We start from the raw sequence: 13,398 nt of genomic DNA, 5'->3' as shown, positions 1-13,398 counted from the left end.
TGTTCCAAACTCTCTGATGAGTACATTTTTATACTAATTAGGAACATAAATAATTAAAAATATTATTCTTATCCATGGAATAGCCAATTAATTTACTCAGAGCATCCATTATCTAATTCTACTACTTCAAAAGCTTTAGAATATTACCTCTCAGTTAAGCAATTTCTTTTTCAAAACTGCAAAGATGGGCAGTGCAAGAGCTGATTCCTTAAATCCTAGTGAATTCTTAGAAAACTATGTTGCTTTTTGTCTTTGATCTGTATTTTGAATAAATTTGGTAATTATTTAACCAGCTATATTTGAGAAGAATGGTAAAAGTAACTGCATCTCATCTCAATATTTTAGCCAGTGTAAAATGTTACAGGCTCCCTGCACATATAAGTATTCTATAATTATCCCAATAAGAAAAATTTACCATGATCTAATGAAAAGGAGGACAACCTAATATAGATACATCTTTGTAAATGGTTAAATATTATGAAATATGTTATGTGAAATACCTCCTTCAGGCTCCATAAAGGAATACATAGAGATGATTAACATTAAATTTCAAAAATCTAGGCCAGAACTTTTAAAATTAGTAAATTAAAAAATGACAAAAATAAAAGACAAAAAGATCCTGTGACAAAGGCAAAGATCCTGTGATCTTTGAGAAAAAAGCATTTACCCAACATATCTCCAGCTGTGGACAAATAAATATTTTTATTCTTGTATTTTAAATTACTACCAAAATATTATATCTTTCTACAAACAACATAAAACAAGCATACAGTATCTAGAAATGGTCTTTATCTGACAAGAATGTCAAGTCTTTGAAGGTACACTAAATTTTTTTTTTTCCTGAATAAGGTCACTATGATCTTAGTTAAAGTTACAGTAAGCAGTTTAAGCAAAATGCATATTGCTTAGATTTTAAAGCAAGCAATTGTGTTACTGTTCAATTAAAATATAAGTATAAATATGAAGCTATTATACCAACATTTATAAACACTTCTTGGAAATATAGATCAGCAAGTAATGGAATAACTGATTTAAAAATAATGAAAGGTTGATGTTATATGTAAAGTTTGGGAACAAATCAAAAATATATTTAAGAGATGTAAAAGAACATGAAGACCAAGATTTATTATTTGGAGCTTGAAAACTTAGCAGCAAAACAACCTATTTGTATATAATGTAGTACAATGAGCATTTGTTCATAAAAGACGCCCAAAGTCTTAAAACTTCATACATAAACCAGAATGAAATCCATTAGGTAAATGATTTAAAGATGCCAGAGTAGTTTATCGAGAACTGCTAGATACTCTCACCTGCATTATCAAATCATAAACAAGCTTATGCAAAACTATGTTCTGGATAACTCACTCTTATAGCTCCCCAATAACAAGCTCGGATAAGGCAGATCAAACCTAAGAGATAAGCAACTGCCCAAGAAACATAGGTTGCATGAAATCGCCTTGCAAAACCTTGGGTGCCAACCTAAAATAAAAAGCAATATAAAAATAAAAGGTTAGAAACTGAGAACTTGTATTGGCTTACATGCAATTTTTATGAAATATATTCCTGAGATGACAAAACCCCGACAAATTATGAGTTGCTGCATTTGTTGGCTACCACTAACAGAGTAAAATTTAATAAAATGACATTGTTAGTTACATTAACTATAAACCTTATGAAGTAAACAAAAATTCCATTAAAATTTCTTATTTATAAAAGGAATTTAATCTATATAACCCCAATGCCATCCCCATATTGATAATAAATCTCTGTTTGACTTGAATAAAAAGAAGAATGGTTTTTCAGACCTTCATAGCTGAATGAGTATTGCTTCAGCTTTGGCCATGACAAAATTGGTTCTGGCACTAAATAAAAACAAATGGGCTTTTGTTAAATGGAGGGTAAAATTCCCAATGTCAAGGACCTTCAGAGGGATCCCAAGACATGATTTCACCTGCATGGGCAAGCTCCAGGCCCATGGATTGGCTTCAGATTGCTCATAGTTTTTCAGAAGCTTCTGGGCCTGGTATGCGAGGGAGGCAGGTTCTTCAAGGATCAATGAAGGCTGTTCCAGACCTCACCATTTACTACTGAAAAAAGTTATTACTACTGAATAAAGTTAAGAAGAAAGAATTCTAACAGTGAGTAGAGTAATACTCACAGTTAATCCAACTCCAATGAAAATACATATCATTCCAATGGTAATATATGCACAGCAACGTCTTCGAGGAAGTGCACTACCCACAGAGGAACTGCAAATTCATGAGAACAAAAAAGAATATTAAGTATTTACATGAAGATTCTCCATTTCATCTTTGTGAATACTTATCTACGGCTTTAATAACACATATATTTCCATTTATTTATTCAACTTGAGAAACAAAAATGTACATAATAATATTTTTAATGAGTGATCTAAATCATACCTGGTGAATTTGTATGTGAATTATTGTGGCTTTAAACAAAATTCAAGTCTTGGTCATTGACAAAGTCCAAAAAAACCCACTATGGTCAATAATGATCATCCAAGATAAAAATTTATTTCCAAAACAATCTATTCCAGAATGGAAAAATCAGTGCTATCTTACAAATAGAAATTGATTTTTTTTTTTTTTACATTTATAACCATTGCTATATGTTTAGTGTAGAAAATTTGGAAAATAAGAATAAAGAATAGAAAGGAAAAGGAAAATTACCTGTAATTCCACTACCATAAATACCGCTATTTTTCTCCAGGCATTTTTTACAACTTACCAATTTAGCATAAACATTTTCTTACATCATTAACTATTCTCAAACTGGAATTCTGATAGATGAATATAACATAACTTAACAAATTCCCTAGTACTGGACACCTTTTCCTTCTTGGAAATAATGCCAGCTAAGCAACATCTAAAAGTATTGTGCTTATTTCTTTTAATGAAAGTATAGTTGATTTACAATGTGTTAATTTCTGCTGTACAGCAAAGTGATTCAGTTATACATATATATACATTCTTTTTTATATTCTTTTCCATTATGGTTTAACACAGGATATTGAATATAGTTCCCTGTGCTACACAGTAGGACCTTGTTGTTTATCCATTATATATATAACAGTTTGCTTCTGATAACCCCAAACTCCCAATCTATCCCTCCCCCCCACCAACTACCTTGGCAATCACAAGTGTGTTTCTGTTTCATAGATAGGTTCATTTGTGTCATATTTTAGATTCCACACATAAGTAATATCATATGGTATTTGTCTTTCTCTTTCTGACTTACTTCACTTAGTATGATAATCACTAGTTGCATCCATGTTGCTGCAAATGGCATTATTTCATTCTTTTTTATGGCTGAGTAGTATTCCATTGTATATATGTACCACATCTTCTTTATCCATTCATCTGTTGATAGACATTTAGGTTGTTTCCATGTCTTGGCTATTGTGAATAGAGCTATGAACACAGGAGTGCATGTATCTTTTTGAATTATAGTTTTGTCTGTACATATGCCCAGGAGTGGGATTGCTGGATCATACAGCAATTCTATTTTTAGTTTTTTGAGAACCTCCATACTGTTTTCCACAATGGCTGCACCAACTTACATTCTCACCAACAGTGTAGGAGACTTCCCTTTTCTCCATACCCTCTTCAGCATTTATTTGTAGACTTTTTAATGATGGCCATTCTGACAGGCATGAGGTGGTACCTCATTGTAGTTTTGATTTGCGTTTCTCTAATAATTAGTGACATTGAGCATCTTTTCATGTGCCTGTTGTCTATTTGTATGTCTTCTTTGGAAAAATGTCTATTTAGGTCTTCTGTCCATTTTTCAATTTGAGTTGTTTGTGTTTTTGTTGTTGAGTTGTATGAGCTGTTCGTATATTTTGGAAATTAAGCCCTTATCAGTCACATCATTTGCAAATATTTTCTCCCAGTCTGTAAGGTTTCATTTCCTTTATGGTTTCCTTTGCTGTACAAAAGCTTGTAGGGTTGATTAGTCCCAATTGTTTATTTTTGCTTTTATTTCTATTGCCTTGGGAAACTGACCTAAGAAAATATTGGTACAATTTATGTCAGAGAATGTTTTGCCCCTGTTCTATTCTAGGAGTTTTACAGTGTCATATCTTATGTTTAAGTCTTTAAGCCATTTTGAGTTTATTTTTGTGAATGGTGTGAGAGTGTGTTCTAACTTCACTGATTTACATGCAGCTGTCCAAATTTCCCAACACCCCTTGCTAAAGATACTGTCTTTTTACCTATTAGTATATTCTTGCCTCCTTTGTCAAAGATTAATTGACCATAGGTGTGTGGGTTTATTTCTGGGCTCTCTATTCTGTTCCATTGATCCATATGTCTGTTTTTGTGCCAGTATCATGCTGTTTTGATCACTGTAGCTTTGTAGTATTGCCTGAAGTCTGGGATGATTGTGCTTCCAGCTTTGTTCTTTTTCTTCAGGATTGCTTTGGCAATTCTGGGTCTTTTATGGTTCCATATGAATTTTAGGATTATTTGTTCTAGTTCTGTGAAGAAGGTCATGGGTAATTTGATAGGGATCACATTAAATCTGTAGATTGCTTTGGGTAGTATGGCCATTTTAACAATATTAATTCTTCCCATTGTGCTTATTTTTCATTGTTTTCTTAAGATAAATTTTTAGAATCAGAATTACAAAATTAAAGAGATTAAACTTTTAAAAATCTTTTAATACATACTGCAAGAAGCCTATGGGAAATTCATAAAATATATTTCTCAATTGAAATTCCAAATCCAATAGTTTTCACTTCTCTCTACTTCTAATTTTTTAAATTTTCAAAATGATAAAAGTATAGCAAAGATCAAAAAGCCAATTAGCACTTCCTTCTCTTCCTAAACAAACATATATTAACACATATCATATATCACACATTGTGTTAGTGGATGATATAATTATCTGATTTGTTTGTGTATGGCCAGTGTCCACATTATGCCTACCACATGGTAAATTACTCATGGAATGTCTATTGAATAAATGAAACACAGAAATGCATCATTTACTAGGCATAATTTAGAAGTGTGCTATTCCAAAATGTTAATTTTGCATAATAGAAAAATAGCTTCAAGTCCCAAATCTTTTTTAAAATTGATGACTATTATTGCAAATATGTATCATAAAAATTCCTGAATACTTGAACAAAAACAGAAACATGTGGATGACCTGGGGGGTCATCATTAATTGCAGTAGTGTACAGCCTGCTATCTGGAGTTGTTAGGGCATCTGTGATTCATTGCCTTTATGTTACATTTAGCCTTAGGTTGCTTTTAGTTTTAATAACTATGTCTGCATTTGGTGATTTTTCCTGCCTTATATCTCACAGCTGGCCACCATTTCTCATTTACCTATGTATCTGCCTCTGGCAGTCTAATCTACCATGGATTAGAAGGCAACTAAATTTGCTAGAATATACTCAATAAGTCAAAATGTTCTAAGTGAATATCAGAGCAGTTTTGTTGTGAGCCAAAGGAACACACTTTAGTATATTAATTTCAGTGCATGAATTCTACTTAGAAAACCCATGCTCATTTTTCATCACTCAACTTAAATAGTCACTACCTCTGGAAAATCTTCCCAGGAAAGAAATAACCTACTGCTACTCTACAACCCAAGTGTCATCTTATCATAGGGAGAAGGCAATGACAAAACACCTATCACATGCATAATAAAATCTCTTATACATTTAATACAAATATGGTATCTGTATGCAATATATAGTATTGTTTTGCAAGTGTTAAAACTTTACACGTACATGTGTTAAACTGTATGCTTCTGTGACTTGCTTTTTTTTCCCCTCAATACTCTACATGAGACTCTTCCATAGTCATACGTGGAAACTTACTTCATTCATTTGCACAACTATCTTCCATTATATGGAATAACACACCTTACTCATTCTCCCTGTTGATGGGCAGTCAGGGTTTTGTTTTGTTTTGCTTTAAATGTTTTTGCTATTATAACAAGGCTACTTTGAATTTGCTTTTACATGTTTCCTTATGTACATATGCAGGAATTTCTCAAACATATACCTAGGAATAGAATTGCTGGGTAGTACTGTAGACATGTTTTTAATTTTAACAAATGCCAAATTTATATCCCCACCAACATTATTTGAGAGCTTCCACTGCTCCACCTACATCCTCATTAACCCTTCAACACTTGGTATTGTTCTCATGTTTGACAATTTCACGAGTGCGAATGGTATTTCATTGTGATTTTATTATGTATATCCATAATTTGCAGTGAGGTTAGACATCTTTTCAAATGCAGGTTGACTACCGGTTTTCTTTTTCTATTAATTGCTTGTTCATACCTATTGTCTCTGTCTTGGGCTGTCTTTAACTTACTGATTCATAGATGACATTTATATAATCTGCTTACTATTCCATGCAGCTATATATACTGCACATATCTTCTTATAGTCTGTTTTTATAAATTCAACTTTAATAACATATTTTGATCATGAGTATTTACTAATGATACCAATGTAACACAAAGTACTTCTAATATAGTCAAAACTATCAATCTTTTCCTCTAAGGTTAATACTTTTTTATGCCTTGTCTAGGAAATTCTTTCCTACTTCTGTCATAAAAATATTTTTCTATCTTTTCTTCTAAAAATATTACAGTTTTGCTTTTTGTATTGCCAACTACAAATTGGCACTTGTCATCTACCTCTACAAGGATTAAATCATGAGCCACTGCAGCTGCTGACCTTCAACATCCCCTGAAAGGAGTTCAGGGTGGAGTTCAGGAATGAGGCACTTTGTCCTCTGGGAAAAACTGGCAGAACAGGTCTTCAGATAGTTAGATATTTTCAGATTTTATGACCCCAATTCTTTTATCTCCTTGTATCTAGAAAAGCACTAAAATCCTTCATGGTGATGTCTGCTCCTTGTGACTAGTGGTAATCTTCATGAGACTAGCAGCAACCTACTGCAAAAAATATGTGCTTGCCTGCGTGTACTCCCCCATTGCCAAAATCACATTATACTGACCTTCCACCCTCCCTCTTTGGAGCAGTTTCTCAGGGCTATCTGAAATGCAGTCTCCCGGGCTATAGTCCCCATTATGTCCCCAATAAAAACTCACAGCTCTCAGATTGTGCATTTTTTTTTCAGTCAATAGTATTTATGTCGATCTACAAGAGCAGATTCCTTATAATTATCTATTTTTATTTTACATATTTCAAAGTTAGATTATTTTTTGCACTCAAGTTCAAACTTTATATTTCTGATGAAGTGACCATAATGACAATAATTCTTTTTACATCTGTTCTATGATTGCCATTGACTCAATATGGTAACAAGTCTTCTGCTACAGTTGCCTTTTCCAAGTAATTGGAGGAAGAGAGAGAAAAGGAGGCCAAACAGTTTTTGTCTTTAAGGAGAGTATCAGGAAGATGTAATCATCACTTTGTTCATATTCCATTGGCCCTAACATAAACACATGGTCACAACTATCTGCAAGAGAGGTTAGGAAATGCAGTCTCCACCTGGGTGTCCATTAAGACTGACAGTTCTACTGCAAGGAAAAAGAGAACAGCAGTCTTTGCTATTTTAACTAATATTACTATTGCTATTTTATTGTTGGTTAGTGTTTGCCTGGTATATCTTTCCTTTTGGTTAGTGTTTCATGGTTTCACCTTTTACTTTCATTCTATGTTCTCATATTTCATGTGTTTCTTCTTCAAATTGCATACAGATGTATTTAAATCTAGTCTGATAATTTCTCGCAAGTTTTATTGACAAGTTTAGTCTAATTATATATATTCTGACAACTAATATATATTGATTATCCCTTCTATGTTATTTTGGTTTTCTATTGTTTCCCTATCTGCTTTTCTACCCCCTTTTCTGGACTTCTTTTGGATTGACTATGATTCTGTTATTTCATTTTCTACCTACTATTTAGAAAGTTTTACAATTTATTTTTATTTATTTAACACTTGCACTTAAATTTTTAATATGCATACCTTTTAAAAACTAAAATCATTTGGTAAATCTATCTTCCCAATAAATGCAAAGATCTTAGAAAGCTTTAACTCTAAACATTCCACTCCCATCTTACATGTTCTTGTTCTTCAATATTTCAGTTCAATTCTTTTATTTATCTATCTATTTATTTATTTATTTATTTATTTATTTATTTATTTAATTTTGGCTGTGTTGTGTCTTTGTTGCTGCGTGTGGGCTTTCTCTAGGTGAGGCAAGCGGGAGCTACTCTTTGTTGCAGTGCACGGACTTCTCATTGCAGTGGCTTCTCTTGTTGTGGAGCACAGGCTCTAGGGGGCGCATGCAGGCTTCAGCAGTTGTGGCATGTGGGCTCAGCAGTTGTGTCTCGCAGGTTTAGTTGCTCCACATGTGGGACCTTCCTGGACCAGGGCTTGAACCCGTGTCCCCTGCATTGGCAGGTGGATCCTTAACCACTGCGTCACCAGGGAAGTCCCAATATTTCAATTCAATTCTATTTTTGTTTCTCCCAATTTGTTAGCATTAATACTATTACTGTTATGTTTTTGGTATTTTATATAGTTAGTGTTCCTGATGAATGTTTAGAATTTCTTGGTTTATACTTTCTTATTCTTGCAGAGCAGAAATTTCTTCAGGGATATTTTCCCTAAATTCATCTTTTATCAATTTTTTAGTGAGGGTATCAGAATGGTAACCAGTCTGTTTTGGTTGTTACTGCTGGTTAGTTGGTTCTGCATTTGCAAATATCTTTATTTTACCTTCATTAGTCTGTGATGGTTTAGACAATTTTACAGTTAATTTCTCTTAGAACTTTGAAGTATTTTTAAACTTTTTGGCTTCCATTGTTGCAGTTGAGACATTTGCTGCTATCTTTTTCACACTAAAAATCTGACTTTTAATATGTTCTATTTATTTTAGGTTGTCTGTAATCTCACTATAACATATTTGTTTATTCTGCTTGGATTTCATTGTTCCTTTTGAATCTACAGGTTCATATCTTTCATAGATCTGAAAATTCTTAGGGATTATCTCTTCAAAATGCCTCTATCCCATTCTCTAGTTTTTCCTTCTAGATCAGAAATATATCAGATGCTCTTATATTTATTTCTTTTAATATTATTTTCATCTTTGCCTCTCTGATGGATTTAGGTAATTTACTTTATCTTCCAATCCACAACTTTAGTTGTCAACTTAATCTGATCTGCTGTTTAACTTGTTCCACTGTATTTTCATTTCTGTAATTTTTAATTTCCAGAAGTTTTATTGTATCTTTCAAAACCTGCCTGCTTATTGTTTGGGTTAATTAATTTTTTATTTTTAAATAATTGTAGACTCAAAATCAGTTATAAGAAATAATACAGAGCACTCTCATTCATCCTCTACCCAATTTCCCCCAGTGGTAACATCTTGCAAACTACAGTACAATATTATAACCAGCGTATTGACATTAATACAATCCACTGATATTCATATTTCCTGTTTTACTTATATTCATTTGTGTGTATGTGTATATTTAATTCTGTACAATTTATCCCATGTGGAGGTTCATGTACCCACCACCACAGTTAAGATACAGAAGAGTTCGATCACTGCAAGGATCCTTTTATAACGACACTCACTTCCCTCTTGCCTACCCACCCCCTGTACTCACCACACCATCATGCAACTGTTCTCCATTCCTAAAATTCTGTCATTTCAAAACTGTTATATAAAAGGAATCATGCTGTAGGCCACCTTGTGTGACTGGTTTTCACTCAGCATAAATTCCCAAAGATTCACCTAAACGGTTGCATAGATGAACAATAGTTCATTCCTTTGACTGTTGAATAGTATGTCAAGGTCTGGGTAAATCAGTTTGTTTAACAGTTCAGCCATGGAAGGACATCTAGGTTGTCTCCAGTTTCAGGCTATTAAGAATAAAGTTGCTATGAACATTCATGTACAGGTTTTTGTATGTGCCCAGGTCATTTCTTATAGACTCTTATCTGTCTTCTCTTAATTCTATTTAAAAAAAAAAAAAAACATTTTAGACATGGTTATAACATATTCTATACCTAACATTATAATATCTGAAGTTCCTAGAAGTCTAATTATGCTGTTTGTTATCAATGTCAATTCTGCTTATTGTATCTTGTTTCCTCATGTTGGTATTTTTGTTGAGAACTTATTTTGACAGACCTTAATATAAGAAATCCTAGCAGGCATGGTTTAGGAATGTCTTCATCCACAGAGAATTTTCATTTGCTTTTCCCAGGCTCCCTAGAATGATACCAATCTTAAACCACTTTAAAATGATTTCTGGGACTGGGTTTTCTTATACCATATAAACCTGGTAAAATATAAACCTGAAATTCACTGTTCTTATAAAAATTTCCATGTGTATTCTTCCTTTTCTGGTGGACATTTTCCTTGACCTACTCTATTCATGAAGAATAGTCCTTTATTGGGGGTGGGGAGGGATGGTATTCCAAATCTCCACCTTCTGCAAGACCAAGACCTTCTCTCTCATTCTTCATTTGAACACTGAAACCCTAGTCTCTGGGTCCCTAGTATTGATAAATACCCTTAGGACAGCGCTGGTGGTCATTTGCTCTCCATTTTTTTTCCCTGGGGATTTTCTTAACTTTCATATGAGCTGAACAATGCATTTAAAAGGATATTTGTAATAGTTAACTAGTCTTTCATATTATTGGATGTGAAAGTCAAGGGCCTCTAATATACAAAAGTGTGGACACTGACTATCCAAGAGGAAAAGATCATGCAAGTTTTCTCAAACATCTGATTATTCACCCTTCAAATTATTTACCTCCCCCTTCATAACACTCCCCTGTGAAACACTAGCATTGTGAAGGACACCAGGAAAATAAAGATGGTGCCAAGCAGTGTTATTTAAGCACAATTTTCAGATAAGGTAGCCAGGGAAGGCTTTATTAGGTGAAGCTTAAGGACAGGGTAAGATGTGAATAGATGGGAGAGTAAGTCATCTTAGCTGCTAACAGTAGCATTGTTCAGCTAGAAAAAATAATACTTTTGTTCAAGGAACAAGCAGCAAAATAACCTTTCTTCCAGAGAAGGTTTCTGTAAGTGAGTAAAATTAAAGGGATTTTCAGCTAATCTGTGAGGTTAAGTAGTTGTTTTCCAAGTAAACAGGAATGAGAAAGGGATGAGCCAGGTCACTCCAGGCCTAGCAGGAGATTAAGGGACAAAAGCAAGAAACTCTCTTGTATATTTATGGAAGTAGAAGAATTTGTTGAGGCTGGTGGTGTGTGTAGAGGTAGAAGAAAACATAATAAAGATACCACTAGAGAAGTTAGGCAAATATCTAAACTTGGAGGGTTGTATAAATCTTGATAAGAAGTTTAGAGTTTGATTTTGGATTTTAGGCAATGGGCCTGTAATAGTCTATATGATGCATTTATGTCAATAAGTAGAAAATATCTTTCCTTAGCATACTTCATATGGCACTAATAGAAAAACCTAAAACAGCAATGGCAACGGCACCTCCTTGGGTTGTGCAATATACAACCTGCACAGCTGTATGCTATGGCCATGAATTTGGGAGCTACTAAAAGGTTTGAAGCCAGAGAGTTTGAAATCATATTTTCACTTGGAGACCTTTACTCTAATAAACTGGAAGAGAACTATAAGGCTGAAGACCAAGAGATAAATTAGAAAGCTATTGCAGTAGTCCTGGTGAGAGATCCTGAATGCTTGAACTATATATAATAGAAATAGTAAGAATAGGAGAGCAGAATTGAAATGTCAAGAGACAGAACTGACAGGACCTGTTTCCATTTGGATATTGTGAATAAAGACACACTCAGATTTCTGGCTTGGTCAGCTGAGCAGATAAGAAAACATTCATTAATGTAAGTTATTCATCAATACACAAGTACAATTAGTTTGCAGAGTGGGGTGGGCAAGTTGGATATATTCTGTTTGACATGCCTATGGTACACCAGGTTGAAATAACTACAGGCAAATGGTGAATACAGATTGTATATTTACATCTGAAGGTCTGAAGAGAGGTCTGGGGTGATTTAATGGTATATTGGTTGTGATTTAGTGGCATATAAATGATATAAAAACATATGAGAAAGCACAGATATATTGTGATTAGGTTCCAATCCTGGAGAATAGCAATATTTAATGACTTGGAAGAGAAAGTGGAGCCAAGAAAGGAGATAGCAAATGAATGTTCTGAGAAGTGGGAGAAAACCAGGAGAAAGTGACGTCTGAAACCAAAAGAAGAACAAATTTTAAGGAAAAAAAGCAGGGTAATCAACAGAACCAAATACTAAAGAGAAAACAAGAAAATGAAGATTGAACAGATCTATTAAAATTTGCAAGTGGGGAGAGCAATCAAGATGGCAAAGTACTCAGACATGAAGCTCACCCTCTCTCACAAATACAACAAAAATACATCTACACATGGAACGATTCTCACAGAATATCTACTGAATGCTGGCAGAAAACCTCAAACTGCTGAAAGGGCAAGAAAATCTCCATGTAACCGGGTGGGAAAAAAGAAAACAGAAAAAAAAAAAAAAAAGAAGAAAGAAGAAAGTGAAAAAGGAATCAGGACCAGACCTGTGCCCCTGGGAGGGAGCTGTGAAAGAGGAAAGATTCCTGCACCCTGGGAAGCCCTTTCAGCAGTGGGGAGATCAGCCGGGACTGAAGGGGAGCTTCAGAGCCTCCAAGGACAACACTAGTAGCCGGTTTGCAGCAGCCCAGCCTGGCACGCCCATCTTCTGGTTCTGGCAGGGACTGTGTGCTGGAACTCGTGCTTTGGAGATAAGAACCAGGGAGAAGACTGGGGTTGGCTGTGTAGAAACAGACTGGGGGGGCTGGAATCCAGTGTGACCACTGCTGGGGGTGTACGCCAAGGAAGCCTGGGCCACCTTAGAGGCCAGTCGCCATTGTTTGGGGACTGCACTAGGGAGGGACGGGACCTGGATTGTAGCTTTTTTCCCTGTGCACGTGCTCGCAGAGGCAGGATACTGCCTGCACAGGCTCCAAGGGTGGTCCTGAGCCTCCACTGCAGCCTGCCCAGACACCAGGAGTGGTCGCTGGGCCCCTGCCAACACCCTCCCAGACCCCAGGGGTGGTTACCACCCCCTGCTGACTCCCCTCTGGACCACAGGAATGGTCGTGGGCCCCTGCTGATGCCCTTCTGGACTCCAGGAGTGGTCATGGTCCCCCTACCAACGCCCTCCCAGACCCCAAGAGTAGTTGTGGGCTCCCACTACCACCCATCTGAACTCCAGGAGTGGTTGTAAGCCACCTCCATTCCCATCGCATGCCCCAGGGGGTGTGCCTGAGCCACCCCCTGCTGCCAAAAACCCCAAGACCAGAAACCAGCAACCTAAACCAGCACCCCCTGTCAAGGAAATAACAACCAGCACACACTGAA

The 13,398-nt window shown here is 35.3% G+C and overlaps 1 protein-coding gene across 3 annotated transcripts in view; it reads right to left on the bottom strand.

Annotated features, from left to right (window-relative positions):
* Positions 1-980: 980 nt before the first annotated feature.
* PIP4P2 (phosphatidylinositol-4,5-bisphosphate 4-phosphatase 2) overlaps positions 981-13,398 on the bottom strand; it is an 87,169-nt gene continuing 74,751 nt past the window's right edge. The window contains exons 7-9 of one of the 3 annotated variants that reach the window (XM_036830431.1): positions 2,159-2,249; positions 1,806-1,862; positions 1,379-1,479 (exon numbers count right to left, since the gene is read on the bottom strand). In XM_036830431.1, coding sequence (XP_036686326.1) covers positions 1,830-1,862; positions 2,159-2,249 — 124 coding nt within the window. In that variant the 3' untranslated portion in view covers positions 1,379-1,479; positions 1,806-1,829. Of the gene's footprint in view, positions 1,480-1,805; positions 1,863-2,158; positions 2,250-13,398 lie in introns of all 3 variants that reach the window. The other 2 variants (XM_036830428.1, XM_036830429.1) reach the window with 2 other exon arrangements.

This window comes from Balaenoptera musculus, chromosome 17, assembly GCF_009873245.2.
Source record: "Balaenoptera musculus isolate JJ_BM4_2016_0621 chromosome 17, mBalMus1.pri.v3, whole genome shotgun sequence".
NCBI classification, from domain to species: domain Eukaryota; kingdom Metazoa; phylum Chordata; class Mammalia; order Artiodactyla; family Balaenopteridae; genus Balaenoptera; species Balaenoptera musculus.
The sequence above is the reverse complement of the archived record's forward strand: the minus strand, read 5'-3'. Positions and strand labels throughout refer to the sequence as shown.